The sequence below is a fragment of the Triplophysa dalaica genome, chromosome 20, assembly GCF_015846415.1.
Source record: "Triplophysa dalaica isolate WHDGS20190420 chromosome 20, ASM1584641v1, whole genome shotgun sequence".
NCBI classification, from domain to species: Eukaryota; Metazoa; Chordata; class Actinopteri; order Cypriniformes; family Nemacheilidae; genus Triplophysa; species Triplophysa dalaica.
This window is the reverse complement of record NC_079561.1, coordinates 8,429,185-8,454,724: the sequence shown is the minus strand read 5'-3', so window position 1 is coordinate 8,454,724 and position 25,540 is coordinate 8,429,185. Positions and strand designations below refer to the sequence as shown.

The window sequence follows — 25,540 nt, the reverse complement described above, 5'->3', positions numbered from 1 at the left end:
ATATATAACCCAAAGTTGTTTGCGCAGCATAAATGTATAGCCCTAAGAAATAAGGCATAATTTAAGGAAAGGCAAGTGGTAGAAAGAAAACACAAGTATAGAAAAAAAGAATATTACATTTGCTAGAAATAGACACTGCTGTGGTTTTGTGGAAACTCAACATGGTTTCTCAGGGCCAGGCACATTTAGCATGTATCTGATGTATTATAAGGTTCTTCTTTCTATGAATCTATGCTATTTAAAATATATGTACACAGCTAGGGTATTCTTTTTTTCACTTTTATTTCTAGTAGCGGGAGACATGAATCTTAATAAATGTAGCCAATGTACTTATTGTCATTTTGACCGTGTTACTCGTATAGGTGTGTCCTAGTTCGTATACTTCTGCACTATTTTACACCACAGGAGAGTGTAAATAGTGTGAGTGAGTGTCTGAAAAATGTAATAAGATGCTATGTAAGTCTAAAAGAGTGTCTGGATTAAATGTCTTTGTGTAAATGATGTAAACGTACATATCACATACACCCGTTGACTAAACGTGTAAAAAAACAATAACGTTTACCACACGTTATGTCGTTGCATGAAGTACCCTATATGCTACTTTTACAGTAGTTAACTAACGCTAGCTAAGTTGACTTACTGAATGTGACTTTATAAATACATACAGATTTAGCTTTTTAATGATGTGAATACTGAATAGAAAGCTATCCAGCGTTACAGTAACTGTGTTGCTCCTCAATGTAGGGATTCTCGATCATCAGGTGATGCAGTGCTTTCAGTTTTAAGATCTGTAGGATATAGCTTAAAACTTTATTTTGAGTCACTTTCACATCCTGAATTTATACTTCAAAGGCATATTGCAGACCTTCTTGTTGCTTTTGACTGAAAGTAAATGTCATTTCTCTCCAGAAATCATTATTTCACAACAAATATTCTTTAGTGCGGTGGGAGCACTTTGGCTGATGTCGGACATAACAAAAGTGAGTGGGCTTTGCAAAGGGTCAAATTGGACACTTGGACAATCAACAATCGCAGTTTTACCGTTGTACTAAAAGGGGCGGGGCTAAACAGGTTAAAGCTGGAGGCATGCAATACATTTCCCTATAATCGCATAACGGTGAATGCCTTTGTGTAACGATACATATTGCATATGGGAGAACACTACTATTCAAAAAACACTACATGGTGTTTCACCATGTCCTAATAACACACGAGTCAACATATTGCAAAGCTGTCATACCACTACAAAAGCATTGCATGGTTTACATAAATAGAATCAGAGACTTAGCAGATGAGTAGAGATTTATATTTAACTCGTGTTTATTGTGGTTGGGTGTACAGATTAAAAGGGACACTTGGAAATCAGGGTGTCACTTAAAAGGCTTGTGGTTTTGCTTGCCTGTTCTACAGCATTAGCACCTTGTTAATTCACGTGTTCTGTACCCTCATAGTTTGGTGAAGGGTTATTCTGGAAGACAAGCAGACAAGTAATGTTTCAATGTTAAAAAGTGTCATTGCACTTTTTAACAACAATTCCAACCTGCAAACCAGACGTCCATGCAGAATGTCCACATTCTCAGTCATATATTCTTCATTCTCATGTTTTAGTTCTTCAAACATGTGAGGGCGTAAGCTCATACTTGTGTCAGATAAATCCGTCAGGGCTGCAGGAAATTGAACCTATTCAAGAAGAGATTCTGCTGACATCTATTAACCATTTCATTCTCCCCATACTCACGTGGGTCACCTTTGGGTTAGTCTCTTTAAAGATTTGCAACGTATATGAGTTGGTTAAATTGCGACGATTATAAGTCATGCTGCTTTATGGCAGCCATTTTGACATAGATGCACACTAGTGTCTCTGTCTGTCTCTCTCTCTCACTGCGGGAAGTGGTCGCAGAGGTTTACTTATATAAACCCTGTTTGTTTGATTAGTTCAGCTGTTTCGTCTCAGATATTTACATCACTATTTATTGCTGTGCAGTGTTTACACACTGGATTTGTGTCTGCTGGGGTCGTAAAGGACCATAAATACACATTTGAAAACACCAATAGACATGTTCACATTATTCCTCTATTAATGGATTAGCAATGTTCATTGTGGTCAGGTGCTAAAAATGAACTGTGTTCCTTATTATGAAGAGATTTATTTTTCTATTCGACTCCCACATCTTTTTAAAACAGTCGAGTTTTTGATTGACAGAGTAACTTGTCCCACCAGTGAAGGTGAGAAAGAGCCTGACTTGTGCTCATCATGTCGGTGTGGTGCATAAGAGCACCAAATCTCACCGCAAACCTTATGCATGTGAAGTAGGGAAACGTTAAAGCACAGACACGCGCGCACAAACAGAGACACAGGTGTCTTTGCTTATACTTTATTTGCAAGGATCAAATTTTAGCTTCTTAAATGAAAGTTGTTAAATCCTGAATCGTAATTTGTATTGTATTGAATCATGAGCTCACTGTATATACACTCCATCTCACACACACTCAAAACAGTCAATCTGGGGTTTTCCCTTGCTCGCAGATGGAAATAAGAAAACCAAAAGCTGTCGTTATAGGTGTCAACTACGTTGCCGCAGCTGGAAGTTAGCACAGTACAACAACAACAGCATCATAGAAAGAGTGTTAAAGGTCAATGTCTTACTTAGATGAGCTACGATTTTATATTCATTGCAATTTTACAGCCTTCCAATCACAGTGTGTTCATTCGTTTTGCTCTTGTACGTCATCACAGGTGTCAAGTTAAGCGCGTCTCCTCTCAGAGGTATTAAATAAGACTTGTTGTTTTGTGCTTTTGTGTGTGGTACGAGGAGCTTTGATATTCAGATTCGAAGGGAAAACTTTTCTATGTACTCTGTCCACCCAAACACACACATAAACACACACACACAGAGTTAATTTAATTGGACCTCGCCGGACTTCTTTCAGACTTTGTTTACGCAACTTGATAGCCTCCATTTTGTTTGGTTTGTTTCAACACTCAAAAAGCAGAGTGTTTCGCCTCACTCACATATGGGTTTATTTTACGTGCGGGCAAAAACGTTCATTATTCTGGAATTTTTTTTTTTTCATGTGTTGGTAAATGTGTGAATTTTTTGTGGAGTATTGTTTAGTTGATGGTGCATGGTTCTGGTACGTGAGGAACGTTTCCCTCAGAGCTTCAGAGACATCAGTCTAAATGTGGACAAATGAGGAAGTGATCTGTTGTTATGTGGGTGCAAATTCAGTCTGTTTGTGTAACTGTTGTTGAGTTTGTTCTGATTTTACCTCGGCTGGAGGAAAAAATGCTTTCTTGTCAGATTCTGTAGTTCAGTGAATATTAAGTAAATAGTTTTGTAATGCAAGCAAAGACTGAATTAGTCCCATTGCTGGTTTGTTTAAGTGACCTGAAAAAAAGCTAAATGCGATTTAAGGGACCTCAATCAGACCTAAATCATTGTGCAAATGTGAATGTTTTCACCATAATGATAGGTTGATAGGTCAATATTTGGTGGTTTGAATACCCACATGAAGTCTTTCTTAAAGTTTTTAAAGCATTTTCTGTATGTTTTTTAAAAGCATAAAGCATAGTTTTCCATAGTCAGGTAGGTGAATTGTCAAATCCACAAAGAAATCGTCACATCCATAACAATCCTTAAGCTTCATGAATTGGCACATTCAATTAAAATAATTGTTTTATATTCTATGGAGAGTCCTCCCTACTCCAATTGCTTGGTATGTTTGCTTCTGGTTTGTACATTTTAATTCATAAAAATCCTTCAAAGCATGTTGGCTCTCAAAAACATGCATGATTTTTTCCTCTTTTAAAACAGAAAACTTGTGTATAGACTATAGGCTGTTTAAAACTTGTACGTAGTGTCCGTTACGTCATCCGTAGGTTTCTGAGGTGCCCCTTTGAAGCTTAAAGGGGGCGGAGCCGACCGTCGCCATCTTAGCAGCGCGTCGCTTCCTGATAATCGAAAATGGGCAAAGAGGCGGGACGTGGTTGGAGCTGAGGCGTCTGGTTTCCTGAAACATCTTGTCACTCAAGTGTGCCACGCACCTAATTTGCTGAGTTTTAAGGCTTAATATAAGTTAAACGGCTGACCCTCCTCACAGTTGTCATAAAGAGTAAAATTTGCTATATCGACCAAAATAATTTTATGTACCAGGCTGTAATCATGCTTTTTCTGCTGTAAAGTTGCTCATTTTTACATAGAGCTCAATGAGATTCTGCTCTGTTTTGGAGCCAGTCTCTAGTGGCCGAATGAATTGCAGATGAAAACCCTTCCGTGTTTGCTTTAAGAGAGAGATGGGAAGTTTGCCGCTTGGTATAGACTGATATTTTTCTGATGTCTGGATCATCAGGGGTTTAGTAAAATATAAACCGATGGTTCAATATATTGGTAATAAATACATTCTCTGTGAATTTATATTTCAAGTTTAACTCTGGAATTGCTCAATTAAAGCCTAGAGGTAGGGGCAATATGAATGAATTATATATTTATATATATATATTTTATCATTAAAATTAATATATTGGAAAAACTTAAAAAAGATATATATAATGAATTATTTCTGAAACCGGTTCGACAGATGTCCAAGAGAGCAATCATTCTTATAGTTAGAAAGTATCTTACATAAGTGCATCTGTATTAGACAATGTGCTTTTGTAGAGTGTGTGTGTGTTTGGCGCTGAGCTCTGATTTAATGGCAGTGCAGTTTGTTAAGCACACAGTAACTTGCGTAAGAAGAGCTTTTATATGTCACAATGTTGTGTGCTATTAAAGTCCAGCCGTCTATCATTCTAATGTTGTACTGTAGCCTGATTCTTTGGTAAACATGGACACTGTTCCACCTACCAGTGTGTGTGCGTGCGTGTATGTGTGTGCGGATCTGGAGTGGAGTGAAGCATTACATAACAGTGTGGTGGAAAACAGGCGGAGACAGATCGGGCGTGCTGGGAGGGGATGGGGAAAAGTCTATAATTAGGAGAACTGCCTCCAAGAGCTGCACCCGCATAGAAAGATGAAGAACGAGAGATAACAGTGCCTTTGCTTCTGATATACATCAGACAGAAGTCAAACAATCTGTCGAAGTGTAGTGGAATAAAAATGTGGAAAGAATTGTTCAATAAAAACAAACAAATGGCTAGAGATGGGTCACGATGGTCGAGTGAAAGAGACGCACAGATGCACACACAAGTCATTGTAGATGAAAATGACAAATGAATAATATATCTCTGGTTTACTCGTAAGACCCGAAGCCTCCTATGAAGTGTAAGTGGATGTTAAGGGATCATAGCACGCTGCCAGATCTCATCCGTGACTAGCCGTCCATCAGCACGAAGCAGGAGGGAGTGAAGGAGGTTTGGGGGGTGCGCTGGGTGAAAGTGAAGGATGGAGTGAAAACGAGCAGTTGAACGAGAGACGAGAGTCACGGGGGAAAGAGACAAATGAAAACACATGTCAGGAAAATCATGTATGAAGCGCTCGCCGCTCACGTGGAACTGCTAACGTTTCAAAAGGTAACATGTGCTTAAAAAATTAAGAAATGAAAACTTTGGGGAGCTGTGGGAGAGTGTGTGTTATATTGTTTGTTTTGTTCGCTTTTTAACGTACGCCAAGGTCATACGTTGTGGATTTTAAGGCGAGAGACAAACACACACTAATTTCAAAGGTTGACACAACAAGGACGGTTGGCACACATGCTTTAAACATTTCTTCAAAACACATGCCACACTTGTGCAATTAGAAACTCACAAACATTACTTTAAAGGGCTTTCCGATGTACCCAACCCATCATGCATCTCATTTGACTGCTACTTAAAGGTGGGGTGGTTGATTTGGAAAGGTGCTAACTTTTGCCTGCAGGCACTGAAATTATAATCCCACCCTCTATGCGATTCGCCGTCCAAAGCCACACCTCCTCCAAAAACATGAAAGTATTTCGTAAATCCATGTTACGAATTACAAACTATATCCATTAAATTCTTCTCGAAGCATGTACAAACCTGTCCAAAAGAAAGAGAGCTACCATGGTGTCAGCTGTCAGACCCTTTGCTTGCCGGAGCTGTCTCAGTTGTGTAAAAGCTGAACCGATGTTTATTCGAGTTTTTCCTCTTTCATGATCCAGACGTTTTTTCGTCAATGCATTTAAGAAAACGGCATTTCTTTATGTAGATATACTTGTTGGAACGTTTGATCGTTGCTGATTGTCTGCCATTCTCCCTACATTGACACAGTGGACGTGAGCTTGCGATGATGTTTTATGTCTGCTTGAACAGGGTGCACAGTGGTATGTAACATATGTTGACTGAAAATGTACACATGACCAGTCAAAGCGTTCGGCCAGAACGTTTTGATTGGGAGAAAGTTGTTTGGTCCTGTGCCTTTTACAGACGATATATAATTATAAAAATATTATTTGACCACTATACTTCTTGACTTCTATCAGGATGTAAAGAGATTTCCAACCAACATGACAAAAAAGGGTTCTGGACAGGATCACCCATCCTACCTTTAACTGGACCAGTTCTCATTGTTTGGTATGTTTGATGAGGTATACATTTATCCTTTTTTTTGGACAGACAGCACACCTTTCCTCAGTAAACCACACACTTAAGGTATCAATCATACCGCCAGCCCAACTGGAGGAGTAAAGTGCACACCTAAATTTAATAATCCTTAGCAATCCACCTAGAATAGATAACACAAAAGGAAGATTTAGACAGCTTTGAGGCCCATTTACTCCAAGAATAACTGTAACAATATATGCATCCACACCATTGTTCAATGATGTTATGTGTCTACTAAGCTCTGCAGTTTCACATTTTAAATGTGTGACTCCTTTATATTCAAATGGATTTTGATCGACTGTCAACGTTTTATTGTTCATTAGTTGCAATAATGATCTCTCTGTAAGTGATCCCGACAATTTTTCCACTGAATCTTAATTTTTTGCTATGATGTAAACTAGGGCTGCTCGATTCTGACAAAAGTCATAATCACATGATTGTTTTGGCCAATATTGAGATCCCGATTATTTAAGACGATTACTCATTAACATGGTCATTTTTCCTACTATGGTAGTCAATTGTGGCCAAGGACTGTTTGGTTACAAGCATAACAAACCTAAATGGCAAAAATAAATTTCACATTGCTTCTTTTAAGCTCACCTGCTAGGCCTTTATTTAAACGCATTGCTGTAAATGAGCCTTTTGTTTGTTTTTCCAAGCTGGGGAATGAGTTTAAATTATTTTGTCTTGTAATTGACTGCATTCCACAAATGCTATCCATATTTACGTGTCATTTACTGTATGTGTGCTTTCAAACCTGCATGACTTTCTTTCTCCTGCAGAACACAAAAGAGTATATTTTGAAGAATGTTGGTAACCGAACAACACGACCCCTTTGACTTCCACTTTATAAACACAAAACCACTGAGATCTCCTCAAATACCTTCTTTTGTGTTTCACAGATACGTTCGACATGAGGGTAAATAAATGATGACAGAATGTTTCTTTGTGGCTGAACTTTAAGAAGATAAAAAGTTAAATTCTTATAATGGTCTACGGAGGTTTTAAAGTCATGTTTTTGAATCTTTTGCATCTTAGATGTTTGAGTCAGCGCTAGCATTGTAAAGAAAGCTGTACTTCTGAAACAGGCTCGTCTGACTGTCTTCCAACAGACCACAGGAAGAATGATGTGTTTGTCTGCTGCTAACTATAGCATACCGCTAACAATGTTCACTGCTTATTGTGCGCTTTTCTGCAGATAGCTTCCCTTGTCTGGACCTCTGCCAAGCAGCGTGACAGATATCTGCTTCCTGAAAAACACACCAACAAAAACACACAAAACCAAACGAACGTGCGAAGCAGCGCAATGCAAAATTTGGACTATATTACAGCCAGCAAACAGTTTTCATGCGTTTTATTTCACTATTCAAAACAAATCTGCACGCTCGAAACTGTGTCTTGCTAAGCAATTGGAGAACGAGGGTGTGTTTATGTGTGTTCGTCTGCCACTTGAATCTAAGTTGACAGTGTTTACGCTGTTTACACACACACAAAGTCAGGCGGGTTTATAAATAGCGAGGTGACCCATATCCACACAGTCCCTAACTGTAAACAGACGCTGAGAGAGGCTGTGACACTCCTTACAGGTACATATTATCTGTTTACTATCTAACTACACACACTGCTCCACTATATCGAGATCAGGTTTGACCGGTATGGTGGAGTGTCAGAGCCCCTAGAGCAGCAAGGTGTTAAAAGAGTTTCAGAAACCAACATCATTCATGTTCAAGGAAAGACCGTGGTTCATCAGGGCCCGATTGATCCACCCACCCGACTGAGGCCTGTCGTGTCTAGATAAAATACTGCCTCAGAGTGAAACTAGTACTGATGAAACACCGATATACATGTATCAAAAGACCTGTTGCAGGGGGTAAATGTTTTTTTATCAAGCTGTGCAATGTTTACTTCACCCATGAAGTAATATGTATTTCATCCCCCAACTGCTGCGGTACATGAGTTGTAATAGTTTTGTTTTATTCACATTGTGAATAAGCTTTTATATTTTTATATTTTTAATTAAGTTTATCTTATAGCAATATTGTTATGTGCTTTTGTCAATTTAGCAATTATTGTTTTATTGCTATATAGTTTGAATTTGTTTTTGTTAAGTTTAGTTTTCATGTTGTATCTTAGTGCCTCAACTCTTGATGCAACATTTCTAAGTTTCTCTCTCTTTTAAATAATATTTTATTTCAATTCACAGATTTAATTGTTTTAGTTTAAGTAAACTCTTTTAACCTCGCGATACAGAGATGTAGGATCATGTGGTTTGCTCAGGACAGGTGCTTGTCTAGAAAACAATAAACCCTATAGATTTGCATTGATGTCTTTAAGGCCCAAGCAAAATATCGATTTTTTTCCTCTTTACGTGGTAAACTTGTGGCACTGGTGTAGAAACACACGTTGGCTGGATGTTGTATTAAAACATGCATCATGCATTATGTAACATTTTATTTTTGTTGAATAAGATGTAAACAGAATTGATTATGTTGGTGAAAGGGCAAAGATCTACTGTGGGAGAGTATGATCTCTCTGTCTCTCTCTTTCAGTGAGGCGCTGGCAGTGCTCCAGCCAATAGCGGGTGTTTGTCAGTAATGGAGCTGCTCTCTGGAGTGCTATCAGGCAGGGCCGGTTCTGTTTACTTAAGCTTCTATCAGCTAACATGTGCAGCCAGACCTTGGTGGGATGGGCGGAGACGGAGAGACTGAGGCTTTGAGTCGTGGGAGTTATAGCTGTGCTTCGCACTACCTGCCCTGTTCTACACACACATATATTTATGCAGACATTATACATTTTACTTATTTTATTGAGTCATTATATTATCGTGCTGATGATAAAATTTGCTTTAAAAATGTCTGTTTTCCTAAATGGTCTCAGGACTCTGGTCTTAAGGAGTCTTTGATGAGTCTGAGCTGTGGATTCTTGCAGGCGTTTTAATCTACTAGGAATGTCAATACGATTGTGATTCACAGTTATCCACTTTGAAACACAAATTAATATACAGACAGTATTCATCCGAAAGAACAGGAACAGAAAAAAATATCATTTTCACACAATACAGGGAAAAAGAGATGGACCATTTAAAACTTATTTTCAGTTTGTCTGAATGTACCATTTATTGGTATGTATTTAGGTAAACCGATAATTTTTGATGCATTCTCTGAACTACAAACAATATTTCCCCCAAATTTTAAATAAAAAAATATTCTTTCTATTTGCATTTATTTGCAGAAAATGAAAACTGGAGAAACAGGTGAAAATAACAGAAAAGATGCTCTGTATTTTTTTACCTCAAATACTTCAAAGAAAACAAGTTCATATTCACTTTTAAGCAATAAGTCATATTGTATAAATATTACTGAAAATTTCAAAAAAATATTTTTGATGTGGTAACCTTGATTTTTATCAGAGTTCCATGTGTCTTGTCACGCTGTCAGTCTTTCACATTGCTGTAGGATGACTCATTCACTCCTGAGGTTTGATTATGTTGAAATTCAACAGACACTGGACTAGAATGACAACAATATAACTAGCAATGCTGATTAAATGAATATATACAAGTCTCTATATATTTTGTTCATTATTGTTTTATTTAAAGATTTATGTAATTCTGTACAGTGTATTTGCATATGATTTAAAGGATTTATTTTATTTCACAGATAGTCTTCGATAGTTTCCGGTCCTCCCCTCAGAATCTGCTTACATTTATTTATATTTTTCACAAATTCATCACAGTGTTGTAACAATGGCACAACAGCTCTAACAACACCACCCACTCAATTCTATTCTCAGATAATCTACAGAGATTGTGAACTAGAGGAGATGCACTTTAATCATAATCACTTCTTCAAATTCTCACCGTGACGGGACCTAGTGTTACTTTAGACATTTATTTATTCCAGACGGGAGAGCAAGCAAACCTATTTGCTAGTGTTAGTCTTCTGGGTTGTCATCACAATATTTGCTATAGTGGGTGCATTTTGTATATAAGCAATGCAATGAAACAGGAAACCTGTGAATGTTTGATCTTATGTAAAGGACTAGGGCAGGGCTATGAATAAAAAATAAACCGTACGATTTGGAGGTTATCTGTGAATTTTTTATTTTGCTTAACGGACATATGGCGCATGAAACAACCGGAGGGTCAGCAAATGATGACAGATTTTAAGGATGAACTATCCTTTTGAGACCAATCAGTCTTACTTTTCAGATTTCAATAAACCCAATCTTCCTTTTTATGTAACTGACTTTAAGAAGTTATGGACAGTCTTGAAGAAAAAAACTAGATGACTAACTCTTTGGTACCTCTCTCTCTCTCTCTCTCTCTCTCTCTCTCTCTCTCTTTCTCTCTCTCTTCCACACATTCAATGATAAGCTGAAAGCCTGTTTATGAATGCGTGTGTGTGTGAAAATGGTAAAGCATGAATCATGCAACTGAACGTGATAAAGAGCTTTTTCGGGAAAAGCGTGGAGAAGCGGGAATGCTCTGTGTCAGGAAAGCAGGCGGTGTGTGAGAAACAGCGTGGGAGGGAAACGTCTAGAAAAAAACATGTTTGGTGTTTAAATCTGCTTGAAATTCAACTGCGAGTCTCTCTAAATCAAATCTTTTTGATTGTGTGTGTGTGTGTGTGTGTGTGTTTACGTACGTATACTTTGGAGATTAAATTGGCCACAAAAGTGAACAAATCTGACTAACCCTCCAATTAGAGACGTCAAAACTATTTGTAAATGAAGTAAATGTTTTTTTTTCATTCTTAAAACTGTGTAATGTTTTATAAACTTATAATTAGTTTTGTATGAATGCCTATAAAGCCTATATGAAATCCTGATTTAGATGTTTGTCTAGAGCAGATTTTTGTTAATGTACATAATATGTAGGTTTGTGTTTGCAGTTTCATTCAGTCAAAAACCACACACACTTTGTTACTCTCTGTAGTGATGGATTATGTCTGTATCTCTTACACTGGGTTCACAACAAACGTGAATTAAGCTCTTTGCGCGAGTTTAAATCACATACAAAGTCGATGTAAGACGAGAATAGAACTGAATCCCGGCACTCACACAAAAATACCGAAGTTTTCCCGTGAGTAATAAACAGCGTTCTTTCTCCGTTCTTCTTTCTATTCTCCTATATTTTGCTCATTAAAAAATTTCACAGTTTTCAACTCTTGACACATTGTGGCATAACAAAGTATTTGCTTCATATTTTATGTATGCTCTTCAGTCTGTCTGCTTCTCATCCACTGCACGGTTGCTTTGGTCTTCAATTTTTGAGGAGATACATTTTTTGGAAGTTGACCCAGATAAAGGAAAATAGTTTGACAGCCCTGCCAAGTCTCTGGGCTTGGCTTAGAGAACAACTCCAAACTAGTTTGCTCTGGTTGCAGGGGTGGGAGGAGGAACCCGGTGTTTGTGTGTGTCTCTATGTGTGTGTGTGTGTGTGTGAGAGAGAGAGAGAGAGAGAGAAGCAGAGAGAGCATATTTCATAAAATTATGAGGGAGTGTGAGTGGGATTTTTTTGATTATATAACAGAGACACAGTTTACCATTGTGTATTCTGTTGTTAGATGAGTGCTGCTGTGTTTGACAGAGGGAAGAATCTTATTACCAGAAACTTCTGCTTAACCCCTAATACTACTACACGTGTTGACAAAATAGCTTGAAGAAATGAAACCCAAGAATGGAAACAAAAACAGTTTGCATATTGTCCTACAATACTGCAGCTTTGTGTGAGGAACAGATTCAGATTTAAATCACTAGTCATTTATTTGTAAGAATTTTAGCAGACAATTAAGCATAAAGCAGAACCAACAAGTTGTGTTTGGAAAGAAATCCCTTAAAGGGTTCCTGTAGACATAGTCAAGTGCACGTAGTTTGTCTTGGGATTTGTCACCTTTTTTTTATTTTGTGTGTTGTTGTCACATCCAGTTTATCATAGGATAATTTTGGTTATGTTATTTTAACCTGGTTCGTTGCATAAGAATTGATTTGTTGAAGGGACAGGTCAACCAAAAATAAAAAATTTCTCTTCAATAACTCACCCTCAAGTTCTATCAAATCTGTTTACATTTCTTTGTTCTGATGAACACAGAGAGAGATATTTGGAAGAATGATTGTAACCAAACAGTTCTTGGCTACCATTGACTACAACAGCAGTAAAAATCGCTTTATATATTTTTGTGTTCTGTTGAACACAAAGGAAGACATTGTGAAGAGTGTAGGAAAGCAAACAATTCGGGGACACTTTTGTCTACCATTGTAATTTTTCCTAATTTAAAGGGGTCAGTTGACTCTGCTAAAATGAATTTTATTGTTTGCTTTAGATGTAATACAATGTGTATACACGATTTAAGGTTGAAAAACGCTGTATTTTCCACATACCGTGCATGTTTGTATCTCCTCGTTGCTCCGCCTCTCTGAAACGCGATGATATTTTACAAAGCTCATCGCTCTGAAAAGCGAGGTGTGCTATGATTGGCCAGGTCACTAGTCTGTAGTGATTTGTCGAATACTGCACGGAAATGTAACGCCTCTTACCATATTCAGAACATCAGGCTGCGACGGTACAATGAGATTTACAAGACCGCCCACCTTACTTGCGTATACATTTGGGCTGTCTTAGTCAAATCAAACCACAAAGTGACGTACATGCGTGGGGGTGTGGTTACACAAGGCGTTTCAGGCAGGTCTGGGTTAGCATTCACTTTTAGATAGAATGCATCTTTTGTTCCAACACTTACATTTTTGCAATTTTACGTGTCTAATACATGCATGGGCAACTTATAACACACCAAAGACACAGAAAAACACGTATTTCCCCCATATGACCCCTTTAAAGAAATATGTATTTAAAACCAGGACAAAAGTATGTAAAGCAAAACCTAAAATGAGATTTAAAAGAACTGCAAAAGTTCAGGATCCTGGTACTGTTCTTTTGTTTCTGCAGTCCAATAAAACACTATCAATCATGTACACGCTTTGTAAATAAACAGCTCAAAATATAGAAATACCTCAGTCTCACCTGCGAGTGAACCATTAAACGGTTAACACGCCGTTTCATTCAACCGCACTCTAAATCCTGGTGTTGATTTACAAACACAAGTAAACGTCTCCCACACACTGAATAAATACAGTTGATAGTCTAGCTGTGCTGTGTGGGTATACACCAGATGCCGAGCTCTAGGACTCGTTCAGTCTTTATTACTTGCTTGGGATTTTTCCATTGGGAGATGAGTTTAGCAGTCTAGGGAGCCAAGATAACCGTCAAACTTAGTGTTTACTGTGGGCTCCGGTCTGGTGAAGACAGAAAACGGTTGTGCAGGTCAAGAGCCAAAGGAGATACAGGGTCTGGGCGTGTGTCCCACCTTACAGATGTGTGTTGCTTTATGCTTATACTTGACTAAACATCTGGATCGGGTTGACGTAATTGATTGTAGTTTTGTCCACGACTTAACATGTCAGTGACTGGAAAACTTATATTTTTCTCTTTCTTTTAACAGGAGGCCTTCTGGGCACGCTGATAAGGAGGTGATGGCCGCCACCGTCCTGACAACGTTGTCCACCAGCCCGTTGGTGCTCAACCCCTCCTCCGGCATCTCAGGTTAGGCTCCGCCCTGACCCCGCCCACATCTCCCAACCTCTGAGCTACCACGCATATCCATGTACAGGAACACTTGCCATCTTTTTAACCGAAAGATCACAGAGTGTTTGTGTTGAACGGCTGCCAATCAAACAATCTTTCAGCCTCCACAAGTTTTTCCTCCGAGCCTTCTGCTCGCTCACAGTTTTAAAAACAAGAAGCCGAAGTCTAATTTCTGCAACGCTAGCATCACCAGACGGAATCGCAAAGTTATAAAGAGGTTGCCGGAACGTTCCCCTGGCTTCCATTTGGTGGATTAGCAAATGATGGGATGGTCGTCTTGACGCTTGAACAAACAGGGCAGTTTTGATAGTGACACTGAAACACAGCATTTACACTTAAATTTCGATAAAAGGTATTTTGACATTGAAAAAACGTTACACACATTCAATCCTTAAATCAAATTTTTGTTCAAAGTAGAATAAATATGAAAAAGAAAAAACTGTTATTGAGCAACTACATAAAATTTGTCTTCTTATTCTGAGTAAGTTTATAATAATGAGCTATAATTTCAGATGATGTGTACAATTTGCAGGAAATGTTTGTTTGGAATCATTTGACTAGAACACACTCTTATGAAGATGTGTAAAGAAACCTGCAATTTTAGGTTTTAAACAGAAATTGTGAGAGGCAAAAGTTATGCATTGAAGCTTTAATAATTATTCCTGTGTTCTTTCACAACATTGTTATTATTGTGAGACTATACAGGAGCCATGTTCTACATTTGGAAGAAATGTACATGTTTCCCAGAATCCACTTACAATATTACTAAAGGTTTCAAGTAGAGATGCAGCGAAATGAAAATTCTTGGCCGAATCACAATACAAAGTGACACTTGAACAATGTACACCGAACACGGTCTTTCCAATTTTTTATGGTTGTATTGCTAATTTTTCACTATTGCATAATCTGAACGATCAAAATTTGCATTTCTATATTTTGTCTTGCTTTTTGAGATGAAACAATAAGCATTCCATTATACCAACAAAGCACAATACAATTTAAAATAAAATTGAGCAAAACAAGTAAATTAGCAAACTAAGATAATAATGGAGCACTCTCCTTTATTGAATAGCCTTTATTTGGCCTATACATTAGATTTGTTCTCATACTTTTGGACCCCATTGTGTACACAATATCTACAGTATGTATCCTATTTCTGTGGAAACGTTTTCTATTATATATTCCCTTTAAAACAATGACAAGAACAATCACGCAAATATTTGAGTTGGGTTTGTTGTGACCAGTCCTTGCTTCAATTCTGGGTTCAAAAACCAAAAGTATGCACATGGATTTTTGAAAGAGGCCCTTCTGGTGTTTTTACAACTTTCTTTACAACTCAATAGAAGTTATGCGACACTAGACGTTTTTTCATCAATGATTAATTAGACCTTTAAAGCAAACACTGGTTTTGTTTATATCAGTGTAACCTAAGAGTGCTGTTTTAAAGAGAACAGAAATTTTAATGCTGACAGGACTTTGGTGAAAGTATTCTTTATTGCATCTGTACTGACATTTTTTTAATAATCTTATGACCCCAACGAAACTGAGAGTATTGTTCAAACTATTTTTTTATGGGTCTGCTTAAAGTTATAGTTCATCAAAAAAGAAAATTCTGTCATCATTAGCTCACCCTGATGTCATTTCATACCTGTATACTTCTGATGAATACAGAGAAAGATATTTGGAAGAATGTTAGGAATTTTCAATTCTTTGACATTGACTGCCATAGTAGAAAAAAATAAATGGTAGTACTAGTCAAAGGTGCCCCAGAACTGTCTTCCTAAGTACTTCAAAATATCTCAATTTCGGCTCAACTGAACAAAAAAATTACATTAATATAGGTTTGAAACAACCCGCGGGTGAGTAAATGACGACAGAATTTTCATTTTTGAGTGAACAATCCTTTACACACATCTTACCCATGAGATTGTTGCCTCGGTCTTCAGTTCATGAACACTCATCTGATATCTAGAGATCAAAATATAACAGACTTTAGGGTGGACTCTGGAATAGAAACATCTGCCTAATAACTCTAGCAACAGGAAAGCAATGCAGTGGAAACCACCCAGAACTCCCAGTTTTGCATGGGCTAAAGCTCTATAATATGTTTAATCTGACACTTAGCGGGTGGGCTTGTTTTGTTTTTATTGTTTTATAACATCACCACTGTCTGCAAAGAAATCACTCCTTGGAGAAATTACAGACTTAATACCTGCACATTATAAAGGTGAGGCGAGAAAATAAAATAGTGCTGTAAAAATGTATGTCAGGGAACCTTAATAAGGCTTTATGAGGAAACATGGATTAATTTAACCCAAAAATATTACCTAATATGACTACTTGATATTACACCAACCAAGATAATAATAAGAGTTAGAGCTGGTTTTACAGTGAGGTGATGATGGTATTTAGTGGTTGTTAACATCATGGCTGTAGTTTCCCAAGTAAGTTTGACCCCAGATGTCGTTTTTTTCACTATTGTTCCCTTAAGTCAGGCACTTAACCCCTAAACCACTTGACTACAGGGCAGAGGTGTGGTCGTGTAAGGACAGAGTGACAGTGGTCCACCCAGACTGACAACTGGCCCACTCGGTTGTCCTGGAATGCGGGAATATACAAAAGTACTGGAAATATAAAGAAACTGCATTTGGTGTATACAAAATGCTTAATTGTTTTACAATATTTTATAATTTACGAACAGTATAGATTGTCATGTAAAGTTATTAGAATTTGCATACTAACGCAGTTACACAACTTAAAATGATACTCCACCCAAAAATGAAAATTCTCTCTTAATTTACTCACCATCCATTTAATAAATGTCTTTGTTCTGATGAACACCAAGAAAGATATTTGGAAGAATGCTTGTAACCAAACAATTCTTGGCCACTACCATAGAAGGAAATGTTACAATGGTAGTCAAAGTGCCCCTGAACTGTTTGCTTTACTACATTCTCCAAAATATCTTCTTTTGTGTTCAATAGAACAAAGAAGCGTATAAAGCATAAATGGTGGCAAAGAACGGTTTGGTTCAAGTTTAAGGAAAGCAGAACACTTCACACTGTAATGGAGAAATTAGACAGATAGTGAAGAATAAACCTCCATCCTTATTCACAAAGGTACACTCATTTGAAGATATTGGCATCAGTGTCGCTCTAGGGGCTTTGTTCCTGTAATTTGTGTACTGCAAGTCATTGTTAACTAAAACCTTGCGCTAATGCTTGGCAAGTGTTCACACGTTAAAAGAACTTAGACCCGAATCTTAAGAGGTCAGGGGTCGTGAAATGGTAGTGTTTGGCTGGTTTAAGGTCTTACAAAGTCACTTTGTACCGTTGCTGAACAATGTGTCGTGAATTTAAAGGAACAGTTCACCCAACAATGAAAATTCTTCATTTACTCACCCTCAAGTTGTTTGAACTTGTACAAATTTTGTCTGTTCTGATGAACACAGAGGAAGAGATTTGGAAGAATGCTTTGAACCGAACAGTTCTTGGATGCCATTCACGATCATAATAGGAAAAATAACTTTTTATTTTTTGTTCCGTGGAACACAAAAGAATATAGTAGGAAAGCAAACAGATCTGGGGCACTTTTGACTACCATTGTCGTTTTTCCTACTGTGATTATTCAACTTCTTTGATGTATCAACGACAAGTTGATAATTGGTGCATTTTTAAAGTGTAAACTTGCTTCACCTCAATTACTTTTGGAAAAACATCTACAAGTACAGTAATAACATGAGGGTGTGTCTAACATGATGAGGTCAGGTGAAGCAATTTATAAAACATTCATTTAAAAATAAAAGTAAAGGGAAAAAAAGAAGGTGTGAAACTGATGGAAAATTATAGCATGCATTGACGTCAGTCTTTTTTTAAGTTTTGTTTACCTTTCTGTTCACACCACGTGATGCAACTAAAAAGCTGAAAAATGCATTATATAACAACAGCATATCTAAACTCTGACCAATTCGTTTTTAAAGTCTGTTTCGTAGGATACGTTTTCAGAGTTGGATAATATAGCTAAAACATTTTATTTCAGTATTTAGACATATTTATAAGTTGCTGTGATTTTTGTTTGATTCTATTTTATACATACAGTTCGTATCTCTCAGACAAGTGTTTAATCTCTGTGTTTTATGTCCAGGTGTAGAGCTGGCTGCTAAGGGCTGGAAGGAAAGCCTGTCGGCCAGCTATAGCAGCTCCACCAGTGGGAACTGGAGTTGGGACACCAGTGACCAATCAGTGCCCTCCACCCCATCCCCACCTCTCACCAATGACGCCTGCAAGAACTTCCTGCTTTCCTCTCAGAGTGATGACAACATTGAGGAAACTGAGAGTACACACTTCCTGTTTGAGGACCCCATCCCCCGGAAACGAAAGGTAGGGCTATGGGTCACAGCTTATGAGTAAACAAAGTGAACTGCTTGAATTTAAAGGTCTCCAAGGTCATATTATATAACCTTGTACACAGATGAGGTGTTATGTAATTGTGAATGACTAATGATAGACTTGGAAGGTTTGTAGGGGTTGAAATCATGTGTCACAACATATGCATAAAGAAAAACCTTAAATAAATGTAAAGAAACTGATAAAACGGAGAAAGTACCAAATTTGACATTTTTCTGGCACTTATAAGAATGTATGGCTATGATAAAACAAAGACAACCTGCGCTCCTTGACATGCTCCCTCTTTTGTAAGTCACTTGGATAAAAGCATCTGCCAAATAAACGTATCGGGACCAGTAACAAATTAGTAATAAAAGTTAGCAGGGCAAGTATCAATTTGAACTACTGGCCCAACAGGGGAAAAATCTTTAATACGGTGCCCCACATACATAATATAAGCAAACCACTTCTGAAATGGACATAGTGTGAACAAAACCTGCTAAGCCCCTTGCAAACATTATTTTGTAGCTGTTCCAAGTGTACAGTTCCATACTGGGACTTTAATGAGTGACCAGACCGTAATATAAGAGCTCTGTTAAACACATCAGCTCAACACTCACACAATGAGTCTTGTCACCTTCTCGCTTCAGAAAGTGATGGAATGTTTGCTTTCTCTCCTTTCTTTTTCCCTCTTCTGTTTTTCTTAAGGAAAATCTGGAGTCACTCCAGAATGAATGTGGTTTAAAATCAGGAAAGCATTCACCTTGTTTTAGGAGTGGCCGAGAATGTGTGTTCGTAGTGGATGGGGTTGTATTTGGGGGGATTTCCGATTCAGATGTATTTTGCCAATCCTGTTCACACATGCATAGTGGGTTTATACACATTTTTCAAGACTTTATCTCTCAGGAGAAAAGGGGAAAGTTAAACCTAAAAATATGAATATTTCTCAATACGTTGATTTTGCAATTGCAAATAGAGGATGGAAAACAGGATGTAACATATGATGAAATTCTATTAAGATTTTAATGTCCTGGTAAGGCTCATTTGTGACCCTGGAAGACACCTTAAGACCCCTTAAGGGTCAATTGTTCGTAATTGAGATTTTTACATCATCTGAATGCTGAAGAAATAAGCTTTCTATTGCTATATGGTTTGTTAGGATAGGACACTATCTGGCGGAACAACAACTGTTTACAAAGCTGGAATCTTAGGGTGCAAAAAAGCAAAATATTGAGAAAATCGCCTTTGAAGTTGTTAATCTGAGCAGGCCATCCACTCACAAAAATAATGTTTTTATACATTTACAGTAAGACACTTACAAAATATCTTAATGTAACATAATCTTTACTTAATATCCTAATGATTTTTTGCATAAAAGAAATATCGGTAATTTTTACCCATACAATGTAATTTTGGCGATTGCTAAAAATGTAGACTTAATAGACTTAAGACTGGTTTTGTTGTCCAGGGTCACATTTGGGAACATTGAGTGTTTTTAGTTGCTTTTTGGTTTCTCTGTGTATGAGATGAATGTGCCCCATACTGCTAGTGCTCGTCTTAAAGGGATAGTTCATCCCAAAATAAAAATACTGCCATTAATTTACCCTCATGTCAGTCAAAAGCGTTATATGGCTGATCAGTGGAACATGAAAGAAGATACTTTGAGAAATGTGTTGTGTTTGAGTGGTTTTCAGCCTATATGATGTAAGTCAAATGGGTGTCATGTTGTTTGTTTATGAAGATTGTTCAAACATCTTTTGTGTTCTGCTAAAGATGGAATACATGATGATAGAATTTTCATTTTTGGCTGAACTGTCCCTTTAAGCAAAAGTGCTGGTGGCTCAGGAGTCCTGCGTGCATGTTGTGTTATAAAAATTAAAACCACTTAGAATGTGTGAGTCACAAATAGACGAGAAATCAACTGATCCGAGCCAAATGTTGAGAAGCTGGGTGAAATGTAACTCAAGAGCGCTGGCTCTTCATTCATAAAAGTAGATGGAAACATTCACTTCTGTCACTCTGGGAGCTCACTTTCAAGTGCTAAGGTCCATTCACACCAAGAATGCTAATGCTAAGTATATTAGACGAAAATTGCTATAGTTGTGGAGTTGACTTTGCCATTTTCTTAAATTTAGAACATTTTTTAAAACTTCGTAAAGTAGTTATTGTTGTCGTCTTTGGTATGAACTTATATTTACTCTCTGTTATGACATCAGTTGGGTACTTGATAGGAAATATTTGTAGACATTTGTAAGTGTCTGGTAAGGGTTAATATCTTCTGTACAGAACAGTTGTGTGTGCGCAAGCGCATGGGTGTTTGTGTGTGGAGACGCACACCTCATCCTCTCTATTGACGGCAATGAACAGGCCCAGGCGTGTTGTAGTTACATAGCTTATGCTGTCATTTTTTTCTCACAGATTCAATTTCTGTCTGAGTTTGTAGGAAATCATGAAGACAATTATATTGAGAAACATGATATTAATACTCTTGAAGAATCCCAGCTCACTTTTTGATCATTTAACTTTTATAATAAGTTGATAAGTTTTCATAATAGCTCTCAGTAAAAACTGGGACAATCCTACACGAAATATGCAAGACTTGATGTACACCCGGCTAACACAGTACGCTCTGACGACGTCGCCAGTTCGTCTTCATTTGGTCACCATGACATTACTTTGTGGGTAAGGGTTTGTGTCCTAGCCAATTCCTCAAATAACGTCGTGAGTTAATCCCATGGAGAACGTTGTAGCGATGTGATGTACTGGTCTATGGATTAAATCACAAATAAATGTAATACTCCATGTAAAGGAAAAAAAGATTTTTACAATGTGACTGTTTGGTTATTAGGACATGCTCATGACTTACCAGAAATGTTATTTGGTATATCGCTGCAACGAATATGGTACGTTCCAGGTAAACACCATGTCCCAACAACATCAAATGTTATGTCATCACAACGAATATGATATCACAAAGTTGCGTCGCTGGAACTTAATTATGGTTCATCGTGGCAACAAATGTGGTCCGGTCCAGGCACGTCGTCACAATGTAAATGTTTTAGCCGGGCAGTCATTTTTGCAAAATCAGACCTGATACAGTAGATTGATCATGATCCGATGTGAAGTTTATAACATATACATGGAATTATATTTTATTGTATAATTTCACACACAATTTATTTTCTAGACTACTCTCAACTATACCCAGGGATCAAAATGTACTTTTTACCTGGCACACCATGACTTGTGAATAAAAACCTATTTAAAAGATTACAGTTGTTTTGAATTCAGGTAAAATTATCACTTTTGTTTTATTCTGTGAACTTAAAACAATATTTCTCAGAAATTTGCATTTATTTACAGAAAATTAAAACTCGAGAAACAGGTCAAAATAACAGAAAAGATGCTCTGTATTTTTTCAGACCTCAAATACTGTTCATATTTAATATATAATATAAGTTCATATTCACTTTCAAGCAATACAACAGTCATATTGTACATGTATAAAGGAAAAGTTCAAAAAAAAAAAATGTATGTGATAACCTGGATTTTTATCACTGTTTTAATGTGTCTTGTCATGCCGTCAGTCTTTCACATTCCAGTTGGATGACTTTGTCACTCCAGAGGTTTGATTTTGTTGAAATTTAACAGACACTGAACTGGAATGGCCACAAAACATCTTGAAATGATGATTAAATAAATATTTGGAATGGTCTATTCATTTTTTACCGCGGATGTATATAAATTTAATTTGAAATGCTCACATCAGAGAAGAAAGAGAAGTGAAACACAAGACCCACAGAACTATACTTGTGTTAAAGGTGACAGGAGAATATGAATATAGTATGAGAGGTTTGAATCATTTGTCACATGCATCATTAGTTTTTTAATAGTTGTTATATTGCAGCAGTAAAACAATTTGGTACCTGTGGAGCAGCAGAGGACTGGAGGGAATTTCTGCTGCTCGTACACTTGAGGCCTATGAAACCTTTGTTGTTATCTGCCGTGACTGTAAATACTCAAGATCTCTATTCCATACTTAGTTTTATCTACTATTTTCCTCCTCATTAACTATCTCTTTCCCACTATTATAATTTGAGTTTTCTCAAAAACGGTGCTCAATGTGGCTTTACACAGCACCAATTGAGATTCACATAGAACCTTAAGCTACCTAAAATTTGAAATATGTTATTAAGTTTAATAAATGCAAATCCTGTTGTTTGTGTCTCTAGAACTCCATGAAGGTGATGTTCAAGTGCCTGTGGAAGAACTGTGAAAAAGTCCTCAGCACGTCCTCAGGGATCCAACGGCACATCCGCACCGTCCACCTGGGGTGAGCATCTTTCAAACAAACACACACACACCAGAGAGATGTTTGTGATAAAGAAGGGCTTTTATACAGGGAAGTTTAACAAAATAATGGGGTGAACTAAATGTTAACTTTTATGTGAAAAAAGATCTTGTTTTTTATCAGTCTGAGGATGACATCTCGGGCTCCTCTTCCATGTTGAGCACCATAACAGGAGCTCGAGAGAGAAACACATTCTGATAGCAGGAGTAAGATGGTTTTTATAGCCTCTTGTTGCTACCTGACCTTCCCATGCGAATTCAAACTTTTATGATGTTGGCACTGCTGCCCCCTGGTGGCTGTCTGCTGAAGTGTGTGGAAGAGTTGATCCAGCAAACACCATTTTCTTTCAACCCCTTGTTCACGTGTGTGCTTTCAGACGAAATGGAGATTCAGACTACAGCGATGGCGAGGAGGATTTTTATTATTCTGAAATCGAGGTGAACATGGATACTCTGTCGGAGGGGTTGTCCAGCCTCACGCCCACCTCTCCCACTACATCCGGGCCTCCCCCTGTGTTCCCTGTCTTGATTTGTGATGCATCTCGATTTGAGCGCGCCCACGTGATCACCCCCCTCAGTCAATCAGCGCCGTCCGCGCTTTGCCACATCCACACAGACCACGCTTACCAGGTAATGTCTCAATGTTTTTCCAATCTTATTCATTTTCAAACACAACCTATAATTACATCAGTAAACAGTGGAGTGCTTACACAGTTTCTCATGGTGTTTGATTAGAGATTGAACACTCATCACTGATGCTTTGTGTATTTGTGTGTGTGTGTTTATTTTATATCACATTGTTTCATGAAGAATACACAAGGGCTCTTTGTTAGTCATTAACACATTTATACCACGGGGCTGTTGAATGCTTCAATCTGATTGGTTGACAAACGTGGCTATGCATTAACTATCAGTTATATGCACACCTATGAAGGTGTTCCAGGTCTGCTGACCTCATCACATTTCCATATCACTTCACCAAGTTTAAACAACAGAAAGGTTATAGTGTAGCCTACAGGACACCACCTCACACAGCACCCTGCTCTTGATCTGACAATTATAATGGCAAACTTTACGGTTAATGGAAACGTGTGCAGTTTCGTTTCAATAAACAAAGCATTTCAAAAACATGAAATACATATATTGAAATCGAATTAATAAAATGATTCCTGATATCACAAATACCAAATGCAACATGTTTAAATTCATTTATAGATATCAAGAATGAGCATTTCAAATAGTTAAAATTGAATTCTCGATATCAGGAATTTACATTTTTAATAGTAACAATTAAATTTTTGATATAGAAATTATGTTTTTACTAGTAAGAATTGCATTTCTGATATCTGAAATAAGATTTTTAACATGTAAGAAATAGATTATTGATATCTGAAATAGAATTTGATTGGCAGACTATAGTGATATTAAACTGGTAAAAATGCAATAACAGATTTCAAGAATTGCGTATTACGAATTACTAGTTGAAATTCAATTTTGACATGACGTGAGTGATGTCATGAGTGATGACGTCATTGTTGATATCAGGAATTTACATTTTTACTAGTGAAAATGTTATTACTGATATCAAAAATAGTAATCGTTACAAGTAGAAATTCTATTCTTGATTTCAAAATTGATCATTTTTAATAGTAAAAATGTAATTGTTGATTGTTGTTCAAAAATTCATATCCTGAGAATAATTAAAAGCTAATTTGGCTTGCCATAGTATTAACAGGTTTTTCATTCAATGTGCGTGAGTTTATTTGAAAACAATTACAAAATCTAAATGCTAAAAACTTTTCTAAAAAACTTTCTTTTAAAAAACCATCAGCTTATTTTCAAACTCACATTTTTGTACATGATATCACTTAATGTTTTTATACCGTGCCCTATGTATTGAAGTTAGGCTATGTTGCAAAAATACTAGCTTGGGACGATTCCGGGACAAATTCCTGGACAGATTTTCTGTGTATTTTCCAGGATCTCTATGTGAAGAGGGCTTTACAATCTCTTTCTAACCTCTCATCTCTAAATCCTTTGGTGATCTCTGGCATTTCATGATTTGAGTTAGTTAATGGGAGAATAAACAGATTGTGATGAACCGTTTATCCTCTTTTGTCTCTCTCTGCACGGCTTTGCTAATCTGGCTTCCTACACACACACTGTGTTTTTCAGGCTACAACCCCTGTCAGCATTCCCAGCATGCCTTCTGAACCGCCTCACAGCGAGGACAGGATCAGTGTATCCTGGCAATCGCCCCCTGTTATCTTTGAAGCGCTACCGGTGAGATGGCCACTTTCTGTCCTGCTTCCGACACTCTGTTGCTTTAAGGCACTGTTGACAGCGTGCGTCAACTCAGACAGACCTCGAACAAACAGTTAAACCTTGCGCGAACCTCGTTTTGTCTTTGTGTCTATGGGGTCTTTGCACTTGCATGGCTTCTGGTTTCCTGTCTCAGGTGCTTTTGCAAAACCCTGACAGAACGGTTCTCTTTTATGAAAATGTGATATGGGGGAAGGAAACATGTTGATTATCTGAGGTTAAAAACAAGTGCATTTTTTTGGGAAAACATTTAAAACAAGTTTCACAGACCTGAACGCCACA

At 37.4% G+C, this 25,540-nt stretch overlaps 1 protein-coding gene across 2 annotated transcripts in view; it reads left to right on the top strand.

Annotated features, from left to right (window-relative positions):
• slc2a4rg (SLC2A4 regulator) overlaps positions 1–25,540 on the top strand; it is a 45,924-nt gene that overhangs the window by 15,849 nt on the left and 4,535 nt on the right. The window contains exons 3-7 of one of the 2 annotated variants that reach the window (XM_056732478.1): positions 14,059–14,159; positions 18,345–18,580; positions 22,819–22,919; positions 23,314–23,566; positions 25,112–25,219. In XM_056732478.1, coding sequence (XP_056588456.1) covers positions 14,059–14,159; positions 18,345–18,580; positions 22,819–22,919; positions 23,314–23,566; positions 25,112–25,219 — 799 coding nt within the window. The remainder of the gene's footprint in view (positions 1–14,058; positions 14,160–18,344; positions 18,581–22,818; positions 22,920–23,313; positions 23,567–25,111; positions 25,220–25,540) is intronic. The other variant, XM_056732479.1, reaches the window with a different exon arrangement.